Source organism: Pongo abelii, chromosome 12, assembly GCF_028885655.2.
Source record: "Pongo abelii isolate AG06213 chromosome 12, NHGRI_mPonAbe1-v2.0_pri, whole genome shotgun sequence".
NCBI lineage: Eukaryota > Metazoa > Chordata > Mammalia > Primates > Hominidae > Pongo > Pongo abelii.
Genome location: NC_071997.2, coordinates 78,429,904 through 78,455,846, shown reverse-complemented (window position 1 = coordinate 78,455,846; position 25,943 = coordinate 78,429,904). Strand labels below are relative to the sequence as shown.

General features: G+C 43.2%; 2 protein-coding genes across 5 annotated transcripts in view; one reads left to right on the top strand and one right to left on the bottom strand.

Annotated features, from left to right (window-relative positions):
- The window catches only part of PSME4 (proteasome activator subunit 4), a 100,733-nt gene extending 85,341 nt beyond the window's left edge, over window positions 1–15,392 (bottom strand). Inside the window, exon 1 of one of the 3 annotated variants that reach the window (XM_002812036.5) lies at window positions 14,941–15,392. In XM_002812036.5, coding sequence (XP_002812082.1) covers window positions 14,941–15,182 — 242 coding nt within the window. In that variant the 5' untranslated portion in view covers window positions 15,183–15,392. Of the gene's footprint in view, window positions 1–12,550; window positions 12,668–14,375; window positions 14,883–14,940 lie in introns of those variants that run through there. The other 2 variants (XM_054547572.2, XM_063713444.1) reach the window with 2 other exon arrangements.
- Window positions 15,393–15,968: 576 nt separating this feature from the next.
- ACYP2 (acylphosphatase 2) overlaps window positions 15,969–25,943 on the top strand; it is a 343,289-nt gene continuing 333,314 nt past the window's right edge. For both annotated transcript variants that reach the window (XM_054547575.2, XM_054547574.2), the window contains exons 1-2: window positions 15,969–16,074; window positions 18,151–18,248. The gene's annotated coding sequence lies outside the window, so the exon portion shown is untranslated. The remainder of the gene's footprint in view (window positions 16,075–18,150; window positions 18,249–25,943) is intronic.

The following is a 25,943-nucleotide window of genomic DNA, read 5'->3' as shown; positions in this document are numbered from 1 at the left end:
AGTAAAATAAAAAAAGTTGTACAACAATGTATATATGGTTAACAATACTGTATTGTACAGTTAAAACTTAAGATAAACTTGATATTTATTTTTAATGACAAGTTTTTAAAACAGGTGTGGTAACAATTTCAAATGTCTTTGATGGTTAAGTATTTTATATCTATTCTCACTATTATGCAGTAAAGAATTGTTCTATACTTCAATCAAGAGATTACCAGGCCAGGCAAAGTAGCTCATGCCTGTTATCCCAGCACTTTGAGAGGCTAAAGCAGGAGGATCGCTTGAACCCAGGAGTTCAAGACCAGCCTGGGCAACATGGCAAAACCCAATCTCTACGACAAATACAAAATATTAGCCAGGCATGATGGCGTGCGCCTGTGGTCCCAGCTACTCGGGTCGGGGGCTGAGGTGGGAGGATCACTGGAGCCCAGGAAGTCAAGGGGGCAGTGAGCTGTGATGGCGCCACTATGCTCCATCTAGCCTAGGCGACAGAGTGAGACCTTGTCTTCAAAAAAAAAAAGAAAGAGATTGCCAAATAAGTATCTTATGGTAACTGAGTTATCATCAACATCTAATGACCAATTAAAACACTGCTCTCGTATTGTAAACAAATTACATAACTTGTACTATTTGTTTCTAACAGTTAACATAATTATAATACAATTAGGTTACTACCAAAAATAATTTAATATTTTTTCCAAAATTACATTTTTAATTTCTAACTATAAACAATGTAATCAAAAGCATTAACTTTAAGCAAATTTAAGAAAAAGGTGTCCCAATGGCCAGGCGCAGTGGCTCACGCCTATAGTCCCAGCACTTTGGGAGGCCGACGTGGGCGGATCACCTGAGGTCAGGAGTCTGAGACCAGCCTGACCAACATGGAGAAACCCCGTCTCTACTAAAAATACAAAATTAGCCGGGCGTGGTGGCACATGCCTGTAATCCCAGCTATTAGGGAGGCTGAGGCAGGAGAATCGCTTGAACCTGGGAGGCAGAGGTTGCGGTGAGCCAAGATCACACCATTGCACTCCAGCCTGGGCAACAAGAAAAAAAAAAAAAAAAAGAAAAAGAAAAAGAAAAGAAAAAGGTGTCCCAAAACCCAAGAACAACAAATCAGAGTATATTTAAGAATTCAGAAGTAACTGATCCAAATAAATTACTGTATACTTAAAATCATAAAACTCTTGGAGGAGGGTCATTTTATTAAATACGTAAGTCAACGGGGAAAAGAGCATTAGTATTCCTCGTAAGATCTTTAACACTCCCCTAGTACCTGAGATCAAATTAAACTTACATTGTACTTCTTTTTTTTTTTTTGCCCCCCAAGACAAAGTCTTGCTCTGTCACCCAGGCTGGAGTACACGGGCCCGATCTCGGCTCACTGCAACCTCTGCCTCCTGGATTCAAGCAATTCTCCTGCCTCAGCCTCCCCAGTAGCTGGGATTACAGGCACCCAACACCATGCCCGGCTAATTTTTGTATTTTTAGTATAGATGGGGTTTCACCATGTTGGCCAGGCTGGTCTCAAACTCCTGACCTTGTGATCCCCCCTGCCTTGGCCTCCCAAAGTGCTGGGATTACAGGCGTGAGCCACTGCGCCCAGCACTTACATTTAATTTCTAAAGTTAGGGCATCTAACTGCTTTTTTTATCTTCCAGAAATTCTTCAAAATTCTTGGTTCACTAAATCATTTTTATTTTCTCAAGCTGGTCTGAATTTATTCAGCTCTTTTCTGTCGTTTCAAGGTATAATCCCATGATGTCACATTAGTACTATGAGACCAGCAAATATAGAGAGAGGAGCAATGAGACCTGAGATCTTGTTTTGGCTCTGCCAGTACAGGTTGAATACCTTTAATCCGAAAATCCAAAACCCTCCAAAATCCAAAACTTTTTGAGCCAACAACATGACACTCAAAGGAAATGCTCATGGAGTTTTCCAATTTCTAATTTTTGGATTTGAGATGCTCAATAGGTAAGAACATAATGCAGATATTACAAAACCTCAAAAAATCCAAAATCCTAAACATTTCTGGTCCCAGAATTTCAAATAAGGGATACTCAACATTATTATTATGAAAGTTTCTTAAACACCCTAAAATGGTAATGCACATAGATTAGTGAAGACAAAAGATCCTACACCCAAAGATATTATTATTTTGGGCTGTTGAAAAAGCATAATGATACAGCCTTCTGATGCCTCCCTCAATTTCACTCTAAATTTAGGAGCAAAAGCTAGAATCATTAAAATGTTATTTTAAATGAAAACAAACATCTCCCTAAAAACTGGAACACATTTTTAAGATAAAGACAGAAGACATCAAAGAAAAATTCCCTGCTTTCAGTGGCTGCTTCAGGCCTTGTCAAGATTCCAGATGCCAGCCAGGCATGGTAGCTCACGCCTGTAATCCCAGCACTTCGGGAGGCCGAGGTGGGCAGATCACGTGAGGTTAGGAGTTCAAGACCAGCCTGGCCAATATGGTAAAACTTTGTCTCTACTACACGCCTGTAATCCCAAGATCGCGCCACTGCACTCCAGCCTGGGCGACAGAGAGGGACTCCGTCTGAAAAAAAAAAAAAAATTAGCTGGGCATGGTGGCATGCACCTGTAATCCCAGCTACTCAGGAGGCTGAGGTGGGAGAACTGCTTAAACCCAGGAGGCGGAGATTGCAGTGAGCTGAGATAGCGTCACTGCACTCCAGGCTGGGCCACAGAGTGAGACTCCATCTCAAAAAAAACTTATCATAAACTAAGCCACAAAAAAAACCCTCACTTAATTTTAACACACAGACATCATTCTGGCCAAACAATCTGATTACGATACAATGTAAATCAGAAAATACTAATGGGATTATAACCAAGAGAAACCAAATCCATTTGAAAACACACACGAGTCTTAATTAAACAGTCAATATCAGACTTTAAGGCATTCCTCCCCCAAGAGGCACTTCCTTTAAAGTCAGATTCAGGACAATAATGACTATTCTTACCATTATGATTCAGCATTATTCTGAATCTAGATCAAAAGAATAGGTAACAAAAATTAGGGTAATTACTTCAGGAAAGGTGGAACTCAAAGTATGGTGTGAATGCTATGATTACACCTAAAACATCTGAAACAACTTTAAAAAAAAAACACTTTTAGACTAAACTTTAAAATCTACTGAATACATATTTAAAAAAAAAAAGTCAGGACACTTCCTGTATAGCATCCAGATAAAAAGTAACAGTGTTGAGGGAAGATTGTTCCATTCAAATTACCAACAAAAAGATTAATAGAAAATTTCTCAAAGAGAAATATGCACGAATTACATGTTAAAACTTTACTAAAATGTAATATATTTAAAGAAATGGTGAGAAATAAGGACTTTTTAAAATGCCACTTAAGAGCTGGGCGTGGTGGCTCACACCTATAATCCTAGCACTTTGGGAGGCCAGAGCAGGTGGACTGCTTGAGTCCAGGAGTTTGAAGCCAGCCTGGGCAACATGGCAAAACCCTATCTCGACTAAAAATACAAAAATTATTTTGTATTTTTTACTGACTATTGTATTTTTTTATTTATTAATTATTTTGTATGTACAGGTGGTGTGCACCTATAGTCCCAGCTATTTGGGAGGCTGAGGCAGGAGAATTGCTGGAACCCAGGAGGCAGAGGTTACAGTGAGCTGAGACCATGCCACTGCACTACAGCCTAGGTGACAGAGCGAGACTCTGTCTCAAAAAAAAGAGGGGGAAAAAAAGCTGCTTAATCCCTGACAGCTAGGGCTAAATAACAAATATTTTACAGCAAGGAAAACTACCATGACCCATGAGATCTCTGAACAACCCCCTGAATTAATTTCAGGCAGTAACTTCAACTCCTGCCCACCCAAAATAAACACTTCACCATAGCTATATCAGTTCCAGTCTTTTCCTTCTCTTTCCAAGGTTTCACCATATAGAAACAACAAAAAAGAGAGGTAAAAGTAGCAGAGAAAACTAAGGGATCAGGAACAAATTACTGAGATTTTATTCCAAGACTAAGTCCTTCATCATTACATATAATATTAAAAATGTAGATAAAGTTTCTCACTGCCAGAAACACTGAGTGAACAAATAAGAGGAAAGGTTTTTTCATAAACTCACCTCCCCTATTTTCAATTACCTGTATATTCAAAAAGCATTTATAGAGCAAACAACACACACAAGACAATAATGACTCAAATAGTTCCTTTCGGCCAAGAACTCACAATCAAATAACACAGTCAGATATGAGACTCCAAGTACCTGGAAGACGAAACATGTAAAAGTGAAATAAAATAAAGCATTAACTGACTTTTGTGGATTGATTTTTTTAGCCCAATTGTCATCATATATTAAGTGGTCATTGACTTTGAAAGTTTAGAAAGCTGTCATCACTTAAGTTATACTCTGAAGAGGCAACCTGAGGTCAAAATAACCTGACCATCTGCAGAATTAAGAGTCATAAGAGGCCAGGCATGGTGGCTCACGCCTGTAATCCCAGCACTTTGGGAGGCTGAGGCAGGCGGATCACTTGAAGTCAAGAGATCAAGACCAGCCTGGCCAACATGGCGAAACCCGTCTCTACCAAAAATACAAAAATCAGCCGGGCATGGTGGCGGGCACCTGTAATCCTAGCTTCTTGGGAGGCTGAGGTGGGAGGATCACTTGAACTTGGGAGGTGGAGGTTGCAGTGAGCCAACATCAGGCCACTGTACTCCAGCCTGGGCAACAGAACGAGACTCCATCTCAAAAAAAAAAAAAAAAAAAAAAAAAAAAGGCACAGAAGACAGCTCTAGCTAGAGGAGAAGATCAAGAATGCATATTTCTGTGGCAAGGAGAAATAACTAACAGAATAAAATGTCGTATGTTTCTATTCCAGTTTGCTTTGCAACTATCAACATAATCAACTCCAGATACAACATTTATTGATTTCAACCAGTAGCCAAGTAAGCAGGAACAGCATGGTTCTACAAGTTTGTTAAGAACTCAAACTGCTCTGTCAGTCCCTTGGGGAAGTCATTTAATCTCTGTAAAATCTGGCTTTCTTCACAAGGCTATGGTGACAGACTGATAAATGTACATGAAAGATGCTATAACTTAACTGTTCTTCAGTGGGGCTCTGGGTACCAGTTGCTTTTGATTTTTTTTTATGTTCCCCATATGTATCACCTGGTTTGAAAACCACTGGACTGGCCAGGCGCGGTGGCTCATACCTGTAATCCCAGCACTCTGGGAGGCCAAGGCAGGGGGATCACCTGAGGTCAGGAGTTCGGGACCAGCCTGACCAACATGGAGAAACCCGGTCTCTACTAAAAGTACAAAACTAGCAGGGCATGGTGGCACATGCCTGTAATCCCAGCTACCCAGGAGGCTGAGGCAGGAGAATCGCTTGAACCTGGGAGGCAGAGGTTGCAGTGAGGCGAGATGGTACAATTGCACTCCAGCTTGAGTGACAGAGCAAGACTCTGTCCCAAAAAAAGAGAGAGAAGAAATGTTAAGTGTAAACCAAATATAGAAGTAGTCAACCTCAAGGTTCCAAATGGGAATATTTATAGTATGTGCTGCTTTTAACATTCCAATAAAGGTCTCAATGAACGTAGGGGTTTTCTGTTGCTGTTGTTCTTTGCTTACCGTTTTTACTACCATGCTCTCAGTTTGGTGTTCATAGAGAATGAGATTTTGATCTAATTTTCTACAAAGGTTAGACAGAAACGTAGATTAGGATTTTTGTATTTGAAAAGGGGGGAAGAGGCACTAGGTGCAGTGGCTTATGCCTGTAATCCCAGCACCTTGGGAGGGCAAGGCGGGAAGATTATTTGACCCAGGAGTTTGCGACCAGCCGTGGCAACATAGTGAGACCTTGTCTCTACAAAAATAAAAATAAAATAATAAAAACCTAGCTAGGTGTGCTGGTACATGCCCGTGGTCCCAGCTACTCCAGAGGCTGAGATGGGAAGATTGCTTGAGCCCGGGAGGTTGAGTTTGCAGTGAGCTGTGACGGCGCCATTGCACTCCAACCTGGGCGACAGAGCAAGAAGACTCTGTCTAAAATATAAGGGGGGCAAAGGGGATGTTTGAAATGCTCGTTCCCCGTTGCTGTAAAGAAACACCACTTGAACATAAATTTAATTTCTTCAGCAAGGCCATTTTTATACTTTCTGCAGAAAGGGTACACTCGCCAGCAGTTTTGCCAGGAGAGTACACCAAACAAAGGAGACAGGGTCATTTATAATCTGACGCATCCACCCTACTGTTGTGTCCAGTTTCCACTGGCTAGAAAGGGACCTCACATTTTGTATTTGTCCCGATTGGCTAGCAACTTAGAACTTTTAAAAAGAGGCAAAGGCAGAGAACAAAGGAAGGAGGAAGTAACTTGTGGAATGCTGAGAAAGATAAAAACACCTTCAAATAAGGAAGAGGAACAGGCTATGACCTAATGCTTGCTTGGACCAGTATAAGCATGCCAGGGCAAATATTTAGGCTAAATTGTGGGAGCTAAGAACATAAAGTACATTGATTTCTTTATTACGGCTAGCAGATATTTAAGAATGTTAGCACGGGTCTTTGAATAAATTTTGCTTCTAAGAGAAGTTACTATTTATTCCTAATTAGATGGGGAGGAAAGTCTTTGAAGAGGAACCTCTACTTTTTACAGGGGCGAAAGGGATTCTCTAAAAGTAAGTCTCGTTTGACAGAAAAAAGTTAATTCCCAGGTTCCATAAGAAAAACAGTTCTTAGAAGTTAAATAGTTATATGCTTATTTACAAGCTTGCCAAAAAAAAAACAGTAAAAATTTGCCTCCATTTCAATTAACAACATGTATTTCAAATACAATTTTATTTTACAACACTGCAGAAAGAACACTTGGGAAAACCACTCTTAAGTGACATTCAGATCTCAGAACATCAAACGGTACATTTTTTTTTTCTAACTGGCTTTCTTAGTGCCTCAAAGTAAGGCATTAAAACACAGTGGTCAGAATGAGATTTTCTTTTCAAATAATACATTCAGAATTCCTTTTTCTTCAATTTTTTTGATGGAGTTACCACCTGGCCCAGTCTGTCCTAAAGGAACAAAAATGTGCAATGAATAAAGCACACGGCTGGGCGCGGTGGCTCACGCCTGTAATCTCAGCACTTTGGGAGGCTGAGGCAGGCAGATCACGATGTCTGGAGATGGAGACCAACCTGGCCAACATGGTGAAATCCCATCTCTATTAAAAACAGAAAAATTAGCCGGGCATGGTGGCTGCACCTGTAGCCCCAGCTACGCAGGAGGCAGAGACAGGAGAATCACCTGAACCCAGCAAGTGGAGGCTGCAGTGAGCCGAGATCGCGCCACTGCACTCCAGCCTGGGTAACAGAGCGAGACTCAGTCTCAAAAAAAAAAAAAAAAAAAAGCACACATACCATATGCAGTGGCTCACGCATGTAATCCCAACACTTTCCCAACACTTTCAGGAGGCCAAGGTGGGAGGATCACTTGAGCCCAAGAATTTAAGGCCAGCCTAAGCAACACAGTGAGACTTTGTCTCTACAAAAACTTTAAAAATTAGCTTGGTGTGGTGGTAAATGTCTGTAGTCCAAGCTAACCAGGAGTCTGAGATGGGAGGATCGCTCAAGCCCAGGAGCTCAAGGTTAAAACAGGGAGGTATGATTGCACTCCCTATGATTCCAGCCTGGGTAACAGACCAAGACTGTCTCTTCAAAAAAAAAACACACACACAAAAAAAAGAAAGAGCACACTGGAACTTCCAGAGGGCAGAAAACTTGCACTGATACATCCCAAACACCAAAACCAGTGCCCAGCCCACGCAATGCACTCAAAAAATTATGTTCAAAGAAGACTGATGTCTGCCTCTACTACATGGGTTAACACATGGGTATTAACCCATGACTGTGCACTAACCTATGTGCCTCTTGCGTCTTCATTTTTTAAATGAAGGTAACTTAAGAGAATACTTGTTACCCCAGGATTGAGTCTAAGTCTTCAAAGGTAGGCAGAAATGAAAGATGTCATAATGTGAAAGTGTTCATTAATGAGCTATTTTCTTGATCTCTGTCCATGAGATTTGATTATAGTAAACCTTAGACAAAAAAAACGCAAATGAAATGGAAACTCAGTAGTAAAATCACAAATTTGGCAAAGAAGCAGAACCTCATGAGATTTATCAAAGTGATAACAGATGTTAATTTTTTTAGGTTTTATAATAGTATTGGTATTGCTTTTTTAAAAAAATTCCTTTTCTTTTGAAGATATATACCAGAAACATTTATGAATAAATAATATACTTCAAAAACAATGGGAAAAGGGGATGATGAAAAGAACATAACTGGCCATGAGTTAATTAACTGAAGATAGGTGATGAGGTTCATTATATTGTCTTTTGAATATTTGATATTTTTCATAATAAAAAATATTTAATGAAAAGAGTTTAAATATTAGAAAACTACAAATCAGAAACACATATATGCTCATTGGCCAGTGATGTTCAGGAAGAAATAGCCAATTAGTGAAAAGAAAACTGACAAGCTGTTTTCAAGAAATTACTGAGAGATCTCTGGAAAACAGTAAGGGCCTCAAATATTTTTGAAAAAAAAGTATATGTGTGACAGCATCATGAAAAATCTAATGTGTGCATGTGTAGAGACAGAGGGTATACAGTAATTCTATACTTTCCATTCAATTTTGCTGTGAACCTAAAATGGCTCTCAGAAATAAAATTTTTGAAAAAATCAAATATGAAATATGTCTTTTTGTGCTATTACATTATACAACTTTATCAAAGCAATTCATGTTCTCCAAAATCAGTTCCTTTTTTTTTCCCCTTACGGATAATCAACTTTGTCACTACGAAGAAATTTTGGTTCCCATTTTGAATGATCACTTAATAACAAAGACAAACCTCTTCTATCACTCTCTCTAACTGGTTCTCACTGATGAGTTTGGTAACTTGTCAAGATTTCAAGATTCATTTACAAATAAAACCACTTGCATTTATAGTGTACTTCAATTTCAATACTCAAACATTAGATACTCTTAGGTGCCTCATACCAGACAATGCACATTCAGCAGTTAGCATTTCTTTTCTTTCCCAACACGGGGATGATATGAATGTGGGTGCTCCTGTGGCCACTTATTACTTTCCACAAGAGAAGGTTTGTGTATTTGATAACTCATACCTTGACTACACTTAAGTTTCTGGTGGTTACATAATCTAATCAAATACATTATGTGGTTTCAACTGTGATAATCAATCCAGGAAGGCTGCATAATATTTGTAATAGTAAAACAACTGTACTTTCAATTCTAAAGGGTGCCACAGTTTTAATTAGCAATTAAAATGACTTCACATTATAATACAGTCACTTAATCATAAAACAATACAAAACATGTCACTGTAGCAAACAAGGAATCTAAATTTGCTTCATCTTACGCCAAACCCACACACTTCACTAAAATCAAAATTCTGTTTAAACACACACACACACACACACACACACACACAGACACACACACACACGAATCACGGATGGGATAAGTTGTAGTAAATAGTAACCCATGCGCTTATTCTCCATCCTTTTCCTGCCCTTTCCTCCAGACCAGTTACCAGTTTAAAAGGAACAAAGAGCTAGAAAGGCCAAGTGATTTTTTTTTTTTTTTTTTTTTTTAAAGACAAGAGTCTCCCTCTGTCACCTAGACTGGAGTGCAGTGGCACGATCTCGGCTCACTGCAGCCTCTGCCTCCCAGGTTCAAGCGATTCTTCTGCCTCAGTCTACAGGCGAGTGCCACCACACCAGGCTAAATTTTGTATTTTTAGTAGAGACTGGGTTTCACCATGCTGGCCAAGGAACTCCTGACCTCAACTAATTCCAGCCTCCCAAAGTGCTGGGATTACAGGCGTGAGCCGCCATACCCAGCGCATCCAAGTGATTTTTCGAACAGTATGTTGTGGAGCCCTGAGGAGGTTTCAAGAGTTCTATTATCAAGGAAGTATTTTTTTTTTTTTTTAATGAGTGGGGTTTTAATTTGCCTGAGGAATCCAATTTCAAGTTTAAAATTTTGGTTGTGTTTTTTTTTTTTTTTTTTTTTGAGTCGGAGTCTTGCTCTGTTGCCCAGGCTGGAGTGCAGTGGTGCAATCGTGGCTCACTGCAGCCAGCCTCCCGCCTCCTGGGTTCAAGAAATTCTCCTGCCTCAGCCCCCTGAGTAGCTGGGACTACAGGCACCCGCCACCACACCCAGCTAACTTTTTTTTGTATTTTCAGTAGAGACGGGGTTTCACCATGTTGGTCAGGCTGGTCTCGAACTCCTGACCTTGTGATCCACCCGCTTCAGCCTCCCAAAGTACTGGGATTACAGGCGTGAGCCACCGCGCCCGGCCAAAATTTGGTTTTTTAACACTCCACTACTGGCACTACGTGGTGGCTCACGCCTGTAATCCCAGCACTTTGGGAGGCCGAGATCTCGGGTGGATCATTTGGGGCCAGGAGTTTGAGACAGCCTGGGCAACATGGCAAAACCCCCTCTCTAATAAAAATACAAATATTGGTCAGGTGTGGTGGTACTCACCTGTAATCCCAGCTACTTGGAGGCAGAGACACGAGGGTTGCTTGAACCTGGGAGGCGGAGGCTGCAGTGAGCCGACATTGTGCCACTGCACTCTAGCCTGGATGATAGAGTGAGACTCTGTCTCAAAAAATATAAAAATAAAAAATAAAACACTGCACTACACTAAATTTAAAGTTCGAAAAACCACTAATAATCTAAATTCTCGCCAGGATAATAATGTTAGGCAGGGCACGGTGGCTCACGCCCATAATCCCAACAGTTTGGGAGGCCGGGGCGGGCAGATCATTTGAGGTCAAGAGTTTGAGACTGGCCTGGTCAACATAGTGAAACCCTGTCTCTACTAAGAATACAAAAAAATTAGCCAGGCGTAGTGGCACATGCCTATAATCCCAGCTACTCTGTCTCCAAAAAAAAAAAAGATAATAATGTTGGAGGCAAGGCCAGATACACCTCACGTACAGATAACCTGAGGTGTTCTAACGAGCACCCGCAGCCCCTCATGAAAGGTCCAGAAAGGCAAGAGGGCAAAATCAAGTTTTTTGGGTTTTTTGTTGTTGTTGTTGTTTTTGAGATGGAGTCTCGCTCTGTCGCCCAGGCTGGAGTGGCGCTCAGCTCACTGCAACCTCCACCTCCCAGATTCAAGTGATTCTCCTGCCTCAGCCTCCTGAGTAGCTGGGATTAAAGGCATGCAACACCATGCCAGGCTAATTTTCTTAATTTTAGTAGAGATGGGGTTTCACCATGTTGGTCAGGCTGGTCTCGAACTCCTGACCTCATGATCCGTCTGCCTCGGCCTCCCAAAGTGCTGGGATTACAGGCGTAACAAAATCAAGTTTTAAGAATACCTTTCTTCAACTCCCTTCATTCTCTACATGGGCCATACAAGTTATCTACCAATATTTCACTCACAGTGTCCATGAGCTGTCTGCCATTGTCCAAAGACCATTAATTTGTTCCTACTTTCTCTAATTTGTTTCAACTTCTCTGATTTGTTTCCTCCCTTATTAAAAATTTCCCTTGTGATGTGTTACATCACACAACCTCTCTTGACCAGACAGTTCTAGTACTTTAAATTGTCTGTACAGGAAAGCCTCTATCACATGGCCAAGTATTTAAAAATATAGAAATAACCTTTCTTCAGAGATGCTAAACAGACCTGCAAGTTTCTAAATGGACTGAAACTACTAAAAATGAAGAAAAAAGTCAAAAAGAAGGCTGGGGTGGTGGCTCAGCCTGTAATCCCAGCACTTTGGGAGGCCGAGGCACACAGATCACCTGGGTTAGAGACCAGTCTTGCCAACATGGTGAAACCCCGTCTCTACTAAAAATGCAAAAATTAGCCAGGCATGGCAGCGCACAACTGTAATCCCAGCTACTCAGGAGGCTGAGGCAGGAGAATCGTTTGAACCGGGGTGGTGGAGGTGGAGGTGGAGGTTGCAGTGAGCCAAGATAGCGCCACTGCACTCCAGTCTGAGCAACAGAGTGAGATTGTCTCAAAAAAAAAGTCAAAAAGAGGGACCAAATGTAAAGCCTGAGAACCTTCCAAACCAGAACTTGGTCCCGAACACACCTCTGATGTCCAGATTAGGGGTGCACATTTCTGATTGGCAAGATAGTCCCAGTAACTCTCAACTGCATTTACACTTTGGTCTTTAGGAATGTACTTGATCTATGCAACTGTTTCCAGTATTTTACAAATTATTCAAACAGTTCTTGTAGAAAGATACACACAATGACTGATGTGAAGCTTGACAGCATTAAAAAAATAAAACTGCAGAATACCAGAGTAGAAATGCTTCTCAAGAATTTAGTCCAGGCCGGGTGCGGTGGCTCACACATGTAATCTGAGCAATTTGGGAGGCTGAGGTGGGCAGATTGCTTGAGGTCAGGAGTTCAAGACCAGCCTGACCAACATAGTGAAACCCTGTCTCTACTAAAAACACAAAAAAAGTAGCCAGGCGTGGTGGCACTCACCTATAATCCCACCTACTTGGGAGGCTGAGGCAGGAGAATCGCTTGAACCCGAAAGGCAGGGGTTGCAGTGAGCCAAGATCCCGCCACTGCACTCCAGCCTGGGCAACAAAGAAAGACTCCACCTCAAAAAAAAAAAAAAACTATTTAGTCCAATCCCCTCATTTCACGCACAAGAATACTGAAACATATGATTAAGTAACTTTCCCACAGTCTCAGAGCTAGTGGGAGAAACTAGATTTTCTTTTCATTACCACTTTCTATTGTACGAAGTACTACATATGATCACCACTCAGCTTTCGTCACACGTTTTGGCATTATTGAGATGTTCACTTATGCAACACAGAAGGCTTAAAAAACAACAAGCACAACTATAAACAGGTCACCTTAACATGACTTAGGAAAAAAACACACCCAAGATCACAACATGTCCCACCGCATTCAAAATGTCTCATAGTGCAATACCAAGAATCAGTTTCCAGCATCTAACCACTATTCCAAAATAAAATTCTACCCAGTAGCATTTCTTGCTGGTTATTTAACTATAAATGGTTATGGGTTCATGGGTATTAAGCCATCAGCTATCTGCAATCCAGCCCTAAACACCAAACATTAGCTCCATTGTTATTTTTAGCCCTTTGTAGATAAAAACTTTTACCTAATAAGCCAAAACAATAACAAAACTCGGAGTGCTAATTTACCAAACTTGTTAACAATAAATACTTCAGAAAACAATGCTTAACTATGCCTTGGTAGATTCTAGGTTCATAAATCCAAAGCAGATATGCCTTCGCACCATGGCATATTTATATACTGTACACTAAAAAAAGCTGTTTGTGTCCCCAAAAATGGTAGGTATTCTCTGGCCAGTCTAATCCAAGTGATTAAAATGGGGAATTACTGTAACAAAGTGACTATTTTTACTGTGCCTGAGTAACACAAAAACCTAGGAGTCTCACTTGAAAAAGCATTTGGATTGTAACTATTTATAAAATATTCTTTTTTGACTAAACGTGGTTTTCCCTGTTGCATTCCTGCTTCTGCCGCCCCTCACCTCCATTCTCCTAAGGATCCTAACACGAAAAACTTCTTTATACTCTAGTCAAGGGGAGAGCTGTTAACCTTGACATTTTATGATCACTCTCTGAAGAGGGCAAATTACATGTTTTAGTTTTGCTTCTTTTTAATTAAAAAGGTCCCACCCACCCCTCAAGTGGAAATGAGAAATTTGTCAGAGGCCCCTTAATAATTGGCAGATGAGAATCATCCAGTGAATATAGACAAAACTATTACAAAACCCTGAGTCATCACTCAGTTCAATCAGCAGATTTGCGTAAACACTGAATGAGTTATGTCTTGTGTGTTTACCCGTCCATACCCACATGCGTGAACATACCATGTTACTGGATTTTATGTACAGTTAACCAAACAAGATACAGCAAAATTCTTTCTTAAAAAGCTCTTCGGACACGGTAAAGATGCCCATCCAGCAAGTAAATGTAACCTTTTCCCCCTACTGAATTTGTACTCGTTTTTTTTTTTTTTTTCTAATTTCAGTGACACTATAGTTTGAAGCTAGTTTACAAACAGAACTCCTGAAACTGATTTAGGTAATCTTTTAATCCGAGTAACTCAAAAAATTAATACAAGCCTGATACTAATATCGCCCTGGACATCCTGACAGTGCTCTTCCCTACTTTCCTCAGTATCTTAAAGGTCTCTCCAAAAGAAATATCACAACAGGAGCAACACACAATCCTTAAGATCTTAAACAACACGGTGCACATAAGACGTTAAGCTCAAGAATGAGGTCTGACTTTAAACCAACCTTTTCGATCAACTCCGCCAGGTCTGAGAGGGCCCCAAAAAAGCAAAACCCATAAGTTTCCCTATGGTCTTCTTTCCATTCAGAAAGTTACTAGACGCCAACGGAGATGCGAAGAGGCGGGGATCGAGGGGAAGGAAGAACCGGAGGAAGCAGGGAGACAAGTCAAGGAACTCCCCCAAAGACAAATCCTCTTTGCCCCGCCTCTCCCATGCGCAAAGGTCCACGGAGGACCCTTGAGAAAGGCTCACCTCTCTCCCTCGAGGCCGGGGCCCTTGGGCTCCCCAGGGCCCCCCAGGTGGGAAGACAACAACCCGAACACTTCGGGAGAAGCAGATGGGGAGGACGTAGAGGGCTGGTGAAGACCCGGAAAGTCCCGTAGGAAAGTGGCAGGGAGGACGGCTTGAGTGCTTCACAGGCTCTGTCACGACCCTGGGATCACCGCTCGGGGACAGCTCCAGCGAGGACAGAGCTAAGGGTCCAGCCCTCTGGACAAAGAGCACCCATCCCCGACACCTCTCACTGAGCCTTTCCCCCCGGCCCGGCCCGCAGGCCCGGGCACACTTACGTGGAGAGTTTCCTGGTCCAGAAGAGGCCCCCGGGCCACAGCTCTTGGAGCTGCACGGCCCGGCCCAGGTTGCATTTGATCTGGGCCAGCTGCAAGTCGGACTCGGCGTCTAGCCGCTCGGCGTAGGGCAGCAGCTTGTTGTAGACGATCTCCTTCTGCGGGACGAAGCCCCGCGGGCCCGGCTCGGGACGCCCGCCCGGCTCCGGGGGCTCTCCGACTCCCGCCCGCTCCGCCGGCTCCATGAGCCCAGGGACAACCCCCCCACCCCCTCCCACCCTAACCCTCCCCGGCCCCCACCCCTCTCCGGGCTCCGCCTCCTCCGCGTCTTCGTCGCCCTGCGGCCGCCGGCGGCCCGTCACCCTCGGACCGATCGCTAGGCCCCCTTCCCTGGCTGGCGTGCTGCTGGGCCCCGCGCGGTTCCCGGTTCGTTGGCGGCGGCAGTGGCCGCTCTGCCCGCCCCGCACCGGCTCTGCTGGTGACGCTGCAGCCGCCGGGCCCAGAGGTTCCGGACCGGCCTCAAGTCACTTCCGGGGCGGGGTGGGGCGGAGCGACGACGTCGGGGGAGGCGGTGGTGGCGGCAGCTGGAGCCCAGCGGGCTGCGCCTTCCTCGCCGTGGGCCTGGCTCGGAGCCCCCACCCCGGGCCTCACCGGCCCAGCGCGAGGCTGCCTCACCGGAAACACGAGGCCGAATTCCAAGCTATTGTCCTGCTTCTCCAGGGGTCGCGCACTCCTGGCAGCAGCCCACCGGAGCCCCAGTCGCCACGACAGGCGGCAGCCAGGTCTGCCTGGGCCCCCTAGCCGAGCAGCCCCGGCTTCTGGGTTACAGGGGTTTATGGAAAAGCCTACGTACCCACTTGCTCCTTATAGATTTATTTACTCCATCCCGCTTGTTACTTATAGATTTAATTATTCTGTCACCTTTAAGTCCCCATCTTTCTGGTATTCTGGTCGCCATCATTCCAAAGAAGAAAATAGTTAGTCGCTGAACAAATGCTATTTGAACAGCTGTTTTGTGTGTAAGGCGCTCGGTTTAGGCTATTGAGATAGAAAGTTTAACCTGGTTTCCGCCCTCCCAAGGACTTAGTCTAGCAGAGATAAAGACGTGAATTTCAAGATAATGCTCTTAATTGCTAGGTAAGTACAGGAATCTTTAGGAACTCTGCAGAGAAGTTGAAACTAGGGGGTTTGAGAGGGTGTCAGTTTCCTAGAAGTGATACTTAATTTAAGCTGTAAAGGTTGAGTGCAAAGTTGGTTAGAAAAAGGAGGGAGGAGAACACGTATTTCAGCTGAGAGAACAGCTCTGAGGCTGCAAGCATGTATTCTAAAAATTCAAAGTTCAAAATAGCGTGAGAGGGGACGGAGAAATGAGACTGAGAAGGAAATCCTAAGGAATTCAGAGCTTTATCCTAGAGACAAACTTCGAAAAGATTTTAAGCATAGCAGTGGGATGATATAATTTACATTTTTTAAGAATCACTCTGGCGACCGGGCGCAGTGGCTGACGCCTGTAATCCCAGCACTTTGGGAGGCCGAGGCGGGCGGATCACGAGGTCAGCAGTTGGAGACCGGTCTGGCCAACATGGTGAAACCCCGTCTCTACTAAAAATACAAAAAAATTAGCCGGGCGTGGTGGCGGGCGCCTGTAATCCTAGCTACTCGGGAGGCTAAGGCAGGAGAATCGCTTGAAACCGGAAGGCGGAGGTTGCAGTGAGCCAAGATCGCGCCAGGGCACTCCACCCTGGGCAACAAGAGCGAAACTCCGTCTCAAAAAAAAAAAAAAAAAAAAAAAAAAAAAAAAAAAAAAAAAAAAAAAAAGGCCGGGCGCGCGGTGGCTCACGCCTGTAATCCCAGCACTTTGGGAGGCCGAGGCGGGTGGATCACGGGGTCAGGAGATGGAGACCATCCTGGCTAACATGGTGAAACCCCGTCTCTACTAAAAATACAAAAAAATTAGCGGGGCATGGTGGGGGCGCCTGTAGTCCCAGCTACTTGGGAGGCTGAGGCAGGAGAATGACGTGAACCCGGGAGATGGAGCTTGCAGTGAGCCGAGATCGTGCCACAGCACTCCAGCCTGGTGGCAGAGCGAGAATCCGTCTCAAAAAAAAAAAAAGAAAGAAAGAATCACTCAGGCTTCGTCTGGAAAATTGGTTGGAACTGACAAGATTGGGAACTGGAGGACCCCTTAAGGTGTGACATAATCATGGCCTCAATGTCAGTTGAAATTGAGAGCTACTTCAGCAGAATGGCTTGGGCTTAGTAGTTGATTGAAAGTGAAAAATTAAAAAGGGAAGAGACAAGATGACCCTGAGTAGATAAGTGAAGTCCTTCACTGCGATAAAGAACACAGCAGAAACAGCTTGGGAGGCAGAATGCCTATGGGATGGGTATGTTGACATATGTATCAGGAGGGTGATCTAAACTGAGTTGCAGATTAGCGTGTAGATGGATGACAAGAGGGAAGGAAATATACAGTATGAAAAAATAGGGCCCTTCACAAATCTCTGAGGAGCCCCACATTTAAGGACAGACAGAGAAAAGGAAGATAGGCCACAAAGAATATTCACAAAAAGCAGAGAAGGAGTTCTAGGAAACTGGGTGTCTCATATGGAGAAGTGAACAATCCTACCTTAGGCAGCTAACAGGACGAATGAAGTGAAACCTGAAAGGGTTTATTGGATAGTTTATTGATAAAGCACATAAGAACAGTTTCGTTGGAGTGTAGAATAGAAATCTGATTATGGTGACAAAGGACAAATTGGAAGTGAATAAATAGAGGCAGCAAATATGGACAACCTTTTAAAAAATAATGGGGTAGGGAGAGCCGGAAAGAGATGAGTGTCAGGCCTCTGAGCCCAAGCTAAGCCATCATATCCCCAGTGACCTGCATGTATACATCCAGGTGGCCTGAAGCAACTGAAGATCCACAAAAAAAGTGAAAATAGCCTTAACTGATAACATTTCACCATTGTGATTTTTTTCTGACCCAACCTAACTGATGAATGTACTTTGTAATCTCCCCTACCCTTAGGAAGTTTCTTTATAATCTCCCCAACCCTTAAGAAGGTTCTTTGTATTTCTCCCCACCCTTGAGAATGTACTTTGTGAGATCTGCCTCCTGCCACCAAAACATTGCTGTTAACTCCACCGCCTATCCCAAAACCTATAAGAACTAATGATAATCCCAACACCCTTTGCTGACTCCTTTTTCAGACTCAGCCTGCCTGCACCCAGGTGAAATAAACAGCCATGTTGCTCACACAAAGCCTGTTTGGTGGTCTCTTCCCACGGACACATGAGACAATGAGGAGGTACTTGGAATAAAAGGAGGGATTTTTGAATGTGGGATATATATATGTGTGTGTGTGTGTGTATGTATATATGTGTGTATATATATATAGATATAGGTACTTTTTGTTTTTGAGTCTCGCTCTGTCGCCCAGGCTGGAGTGCAATGGATCAGTTTCGGCTCACTGCAATCTCCGCCTCCGGGGTTCAAGTGATTCTTCTGCCTCAGCCCTTTGAGTAGCTGGGACCACAGGTGCGTGCCACCACATCCAGCTAATTTTTTTTTTCGGTATTTTTAGTAGAGACAGGCTTTCACCATATTGGCCAGGCTGGTCTCGAACTCCTGACCTCGTGATCCGCCCGCCTTGGCCTCCCAAAGTGTTGGGATTACGGACTTGCACCACTGAGCCCAGCCATATTTAGATATATTTAAATATGGATGAAAAGGAGCCAGTGGAGAGAGAAGTTAAAGATATTGGGTGAGGACGACAAAGAGTGGAAGAGAATGTGGAGACATTGACCTTTAGAAGCAAATCAAACTGTGCTTCCATTGTCAGAGGAGGAAAGCAGGGAAGGAAGGATAGGTGCAGATGCAGGAATGTTTGGTACTGGAAGTTGGAGAAGTTCTTTCTATAGTTTCTATTTTTTCCTATGAAACAAGAGAATGAGAATTATAGGGAAGTGGTGGGTAGATTTGAGGAAATTGAAGAAGCCTTAGAGTAGCCTCAGAATTCAGAAAATTGATTTAAAAAGTTAGAATTGTTTGGCAGGTAAGGCTGGAATTCCAGCTTGAATTTACTATTATCTATCTGCACAATTTAATGATTTTTTCCCAATCCTGTTCAGTGGCCCCGGATTGTGTGACATACAGTATATACTAGTGACATACTAGTATAATAGAATGACAAAAGATCAAGATAATGTTTTTTATGTTGCCAGTAGTGATGGTAGTGTTAGCTACCATTCATTGAGCATTTCTGTCTGCCAGTGCTTTACCTACATTATCTCACTGAATTCTCTAGAGATAGTTGAGTTGAGAATATTTGAAAGAGAGTGGTTAAAATCTAAGTTTGGTTGACGTGTAAGTGAAGGGAGTAGAGAGCTAATAGGGAAGGAGTAGAGAGATGTCAAGACACTTACATGCTGATGAGCTATAAGAGAAAGATGAAAGGATTCGCCTGAGCAAGGGATCTAGAAGAATAGAAATGTTTGGATTTAAGATTTCGAAGAGACCAGCCTGGCCAATATGGTGACACCCCATCTCTACTAAAAGTACAAAAATTAGCCTGGCATGGTGGCATGCGCCTGTAGTCCCAGCAACTCGGGAGGCTAAGGCAGAAGAATTGCTTGAACCTGGGAGGCAGAGGTTGCAGTGAGCTGAGATCGCACCACTGCATTCCAACCTGGCGACAGAGCGAGACTCTGTCTCAAAAAAAAAAAAAAAAAATTCCAAAGAAGCAGTTCCAGATGACATTGAGCTTCCTAGAAACAAACATCTGAACTGGAAAAGTTGAAGAAATTATGGGAGCAAGCAAAATAAGGTCTCTTCCTGTTATTCTAAATAAAGTTTCATGGAGAACACTATTGAAATGCTTCCTGGTGAGAAAGTTAGAAGACCTTTCTTTCGGGGAGCTGGTCTGCTCATTAGTGGAGACAGTAACCCAAAGTCTGGGGTGGATTTTCTCTTCTCAGTCCAACTTGTTATCTCTTGAAGGTCAGGAGACACTGCTAAAGGATAACAGCACATTATTCTTTTGAGGCTGGGTGCGGTGGCTCACGCCTGCAATCCCAGCACTTTGGAGGGACAAGGCAGGCGGATCACGAGGTCAGGAGATCAAGAGCATCCTGGCTAACAAGCTGAAACCCCGTCTCTACTAAAAATACAAAAAATTAGCTGGGCGTGGTGGCATGCACCTGTAATCCCAGCTACTTGGGAGGCTGGGGCAGGAGAATAGCTTAAACCTGGCAGGCAGAGGTTGCAGTGAGCCAAGATCGTGTCACTGTACTCCAGCCTGGGTGACAGAGCGAGACTCTCAAACAAACAAACAAAAAAAACCAGGACGTTATCCTTTTAACCAGACCTGGAGGGAGACACTGACTTCTTATCAGACCCTCAAGGAAACAGACTATAATCACTCTTCTTGCAAGACCCAGAAAATGCAGTGGCCCTTCAAAGAAAATATTCTGAAGAGAGAGGTTCCTTCTCAAGCTGGAGGGATTAGCAGAGACAATTTTCCATCAAATATTTATGTCTTTGATGTGCTTATTGGAACACTAATTAATCACTTACTAGCAGTGAACAAAAAATGACAGGTTGTTAGTGTCACATCTTGCCCATCTTAGTTTTCTCTGTATATATGATATACTTGGGGCTAGAGATATATTGGCAAGTGAATGAATCTCTGTTGCCAGAAACATAATCTTTTTTTCTTTTTTAGGCAGAGTTTCACTCTGTCTTCCAGGCTGGAGTACAATGGCACAATCACAGCTCACTGCAGCCTCCACCTCCTGGGCTCAAGTGATTCTCCCACTTCGGCCTCCCAAGTAGCTGGGACTACAGGTGCATGCTACCATGCCTGGCTAATTTTTAATTTCTTGTAGAGACAGAGTCTCAATGTGTTGCCCAGGCAGGTCTTGAACTCCTGGGCTCAAGCAATCTGCCCGCCTCAGCCTCCCAAAGTGCTGGGATTACAGGGGTTAGCCACCACACCTGGCCAGAAACGGAATCTTTAGAAATATTTGAATTAGAATGATTCATTGCAATGTAATTAAATATCCAGACTTCTGCTGAATTGCAGTTATTAAAGGAACAAGAATATTAGATCTGGTCTGAAGATTTGGGAGGAAAAAAAGAATATTAGATCTGAGAAATGTTGAGTTTTTTCTAGTTCCTGTAGGATTTTTAAGTTTTGAATTTTTCATTCAAAAATCATTTTCATCCAGCCATTGTATCCACTTCACTTCATTTGAACTAGAGTATATGTGGAGTTCAGTTTCTCATAAGGAAAATCACAGCTAAAGGAATGAATTTTTCTCTCATTATTTTAGGCATTTGTTAGGCATTCTGTCATTTCACTAAAATGTAGCCAGATGTGGTCTTCTTTTTGTTTATTTTTTGGGGGATTTGTATTTCTTGAATCAAAAGATTCGTCTTCATCAATTATGCAAAATTTTCACTATTTTTTTGTAATTTCTTTGTACTCCTCGTAGAATTCCTATTAGACATTTGTTGTACCTTCTCATTCTAATATCCATATTTCTTTTCTTTTCTTTTTGACATGGAGTCTTGCTCTGTCGCCCAGGCTGGTGTGCAGTGGCATGATCTGGGCTCGCTGCAACCTCCACTTTCTTCTGGGTTCAAGCGATTCTTCTGCCTCAGTTTCCCGAGTAGCTGGGACTACAGGCACCCGCCATCATGCCTGGCTAATTTTTTGTTGTTTTAGTAGAGACGGGGTTTCACATTTAGCTAGGATGTTCTACGTCTCCTGACCTCATGATTCGCCCGCCTCGGCCTCCCAAAGCGCTGGAATTACAGGCGTGAGCCACCGTGCCTGGCCGGGCCTGGGAATTTAACCCGTGGAGAGTTCTGTTTTTATGCAGTATTTTACTTCCAACTCCCTTAGGTCCCAGCCTTCAACTTCTATCCCCGGGTAGATATTAAAACCCAAGTCACTGCCAGGCTCACACCTGTAATCCCAGCACTTTGGGAGGCCAAGGCGGGCAGATCACGAGGTCAGGAGTTTGAGACCAGCCTGACCAACATGGTGAAACCCCGTCTCTACTAAAAATACAAAAAAATTATCTGGGTGTGGTGGCGTGCACCTGTAATCCCAGCTACTCAGGAGGCTGAGGCAGGAGAATCGCTTGAACCTGGGAGAGGGAGGTTGCAGTGAGCTGAGATTGTGCCACCGCACTCCAGCCTGGGTGACAGAGCAAGACTCCATCTCAAAAAAAAAAAACAAAAAAAAAAACCCAAGTCACTTGCTGTTTCTGGATCCAGTAACACTGCCTCAAATTTGATTCAGTCACCTCATATACTTAACATTCTGGCTTTTCTTTCCTCTGTTTCTGGCATCTGGAGGTTTCCTTTTTCTGTATGTGAGCTCATTTATGGTTATCTGTTGTTATGTTTAATACAACCATTCCTGGCTGAGGCTGCCGCATCTGGAGCTGGAAAACCATTAAGAAATAAACTTCTGGTTGGGCATGGTGGCTCACGCCTGTAATCCCAGCACTTTGGGAGGCTGAGGCAGGTGGATCACTTGAGGTCAGGAGTTCGAGATCAGCCTGGCCAACATGAAGAAACCCCATCGCTACTAAAAATACAAAAATGAGCCGGGCATGGTGGCACACACCTGTAATCCCAACTATTTGGGAGGCTGAGACAGGAGAATTGCTTGAACTTAGGAGGCAGAGGTTGCAGTGAGCTGAGATCGTGCCACTGCACTCCAGCCTGGGTGACAGAGTGAGACTCCATCTCAAAAAAAAGAAAAAAAGAACTTCTAATTCTAAAATATTATAGAAATTATTGGGAGCAAAATGGAGTGACTATGGATGATTAAGAGCTTTCTTAGAGTCCTCATCAAATCATGTAGGTGATTAATGATACCTATCTACCATGTTATATAGTCATGTGCAGCATAATGATGATTTGGTCAAGTATGGACTTAGTGGTCCCACAAGATTATAATGGAGCTGAAAAGCTCCTATAACCGAGTGAGGGTAGCCTAACACAAGGCAGTACTCACATGTTTGTGGTGATGCTGATGTAAACGAACCTACTACACTTCCAGTTTGTATAAGAGTACAGCACAGGCTGGGGGTAGTGGCTCACACCTGTAATTCCAGCACTTTGAGAGACCGAGGTGGGCAGATGGCTTGAGCTCAGGAGTTCATGACCAGCCTGGACAACATGACAAAACTCAAATATTCAAAAATATATATTTGCAACATGGCAAAACCTTCTACCAAAAATACAAAAACATTAGCCAGGTATGGTGGCACATTCCTGTGGTCCCAGCTACTCAGGAGTCTGAGGTGGGAGGATGGCTTAAGCCTGGGAGGCAAAGGTTGCACTGAGCTGAGATCGTGCCACTGCACTCCAGCCTGGATGACAGAGTAAGATCTCATCCCAAACTTAAAAAAAAGAGTATAGCATATACACTCATATAGCACATGATACTTGATAATAATAAACGACTGTTACTAGTTTATGTATTTGCTATACTATACCTCGTATTGTTATTTTAAATTGTACTCCTTCTACTTATTAAAAAAAAAAAGGTAACTGTAAAACAGCCTCAGGCAGGTCCTTCCATAGGGATTCGAGAAGAAGGCATTATTATAGAAGATGAAAGCTCCATGCGTGTTATTGCCCTTGAAGACCTTCCAGTGCGACAAGATGTGGGGGTAGAAGAGAGTGATATTAATGATCCTGACCCTGTGTAGGCCTAGGCTAATGTGTGTGTTTGTGTCTTCATTTTTAACAAAAAATATTTAAAAAGAAAAAAATATAAAAATTTTAAAATAGAAAAGAACATAAAAAATAAGGATACAAGCTGGGTCTGGTGGCTCACACTTGTAATCCCAGCACTTTGGGAGGCCGAGGTGGGCAGATCACAAGATCAAGAGATTGAGACCATCCTAGCCAACATGGTGAAATCCCATCTCTACTAAAAATAAAAAAATTAGCCAGGCATGGGGGTATGCACCTGTAGTCCCAGCTACTGGGGAGGCTGAGGCAGGAGAATCACTTGACCTCGGGAGGTGGAGGTTGCAGTGAGCTGAGACTGTGCCACTGCACTCCAGCCTGGTGACAGAGTGAGACTCTGTCTCAAAAATAAAAAAAAATAAAAATAAAAGGATACAAAAATATTTCTGTACAGCAGTACAATGTGTGTGTGTTTTTTTGTTTTTGTTTTTGTTTTTAGATGGAGTCTCACTCTGTGGCCCAGGCTGGAGTGCAGTGGCGTGATCTTGGCTCCCTGCAACCTCCACCTCAAGGGATCCTCCCACCTCAGCCTCCCAGGTAGCTGGGATTAGAGGCTTGTGCCACCCCGCCTGGCTGTTTTGTATTTTTAGTGGAGACAAGGTTTCACCATGTTGGCCAGGCTGGTCTGGAGCTTCTGACCTCAAGTGATCCACCGGCCTTGGCCTCCCAAAGTGCTGGGATTATAGGCGTGAGCCACCACACCTGGCCAAATGTGTTTGTTTTTTTAAGCTAAGTATTATTACAAAAGAGTCAAAAAGTTAAAATTTAAAAGTTCATAGCTGGGCACCATGGCTCACATCTCTAATCCCAGCAGTTTGTGAGGCCAAGGCAGGAGGATCACTTGAGCCCAGGAATTCAAGACCAGCCCTGGCAACATAGCAAGACTCCATCTCTACAAAAAATTTAAAAATTAGCCAGGTGTTACGGAATGTGCCTGTAGTCCCAGCTACCTGGGAGGCTGAAGTGAGAGGATTGCTTAAATCTGGGAGGTGGAGGCTGCAGTGAGCCAGGATCTCACCACTGTATTCCAGCATGGGAGATAGAGTGAGACCCTGTCTCAAAAAAAAAATTTTTTTTTTTTAATAAAATGAAAAAGTTACAGTAAGCTAAATTTAATTTATTAATGAAGAAAGAAAATATTGAGTCCAGGAGCTGCGGTTCACACCTGTAATCCCAGCACTGTGGGAGGCCAAGGCAAGAGGATTGCTTGAGCTAGGAGTTCAAGATCAGGCTGGGCAATGTGGTGAGACCTCATCTCTACAAAAAATAAAAAAATAAAGAAAATACCGTTTATAAATTTAGTGTAGCCTAAGCGTACAGTGTTTATAAAGTCTACAGTGGTGTATAGTGACATCCTAGGCCTTCACATTCACCCACCACGCACTCAGTCACTGACATAACCTAGAGCAAGTTCTAGTCCTACAGACTCCATTCATGGTAAGCGCCCTATATAGGTGTACTTTTTTTTTTCTTTTTAGATAGGCTTTCACTTTGTTGCCCGGGTTGGAGTGCAATGGTGCAATCCCAGCTCACTGCAGGGTTGACCTCCCTAGGCTCAGGTGATCCTCCCACCTCAGCCTCCCGAGTAGCTATGACTACAGGTGTGTGCCACCATGCCCTGTTAATTTTCTATTTTTTGTAGAAATGGGGTTTTGCCATGTTGCCCAACCTGGTCTCGAACTCCTGGGCTCAAACCATTCACCCACCTCCACCTCATAAAATGCTTGGATTACAGGTGTGAGCCACCACACCGGAACAGATGTACCATTTTTTATCTTTTATACTGTATTTTTACTGTACCTCTTCTATGTTTAGATACACAACTACTTACCATTGTGTTACAATTGCCCATAGTATTCAGTACAGACATGCTGTACAGATTCGTTGCCTAGAAGTGTTACACAGCCTAGAAGTGTTACCGGTGGAGGGTGTCCAGGTTTTTGGAATTTGAACAATGATTCGGACGAAACACACAAAGCAAGGAAAGAATGAAGCAACAAAAGCAGAGATTTATTGAAAATGAAAGTACACTCCACAGGGTGGGAGTGGGCTGAGCATAGGGCCTCAAGAGTTTTCCCGTTACAGAATTTTCTGGTTTCCCATTGTCCACTTGGTGTACACCCTATGTAAGTGAAGTAGTGGCCCACAATCAGTCTGATTGGTTGTGGAAAGCAACCAATCAGAGGCTGAAGTGAAGTTACAAAGTTAAACTCCTATGCAAAAGAAG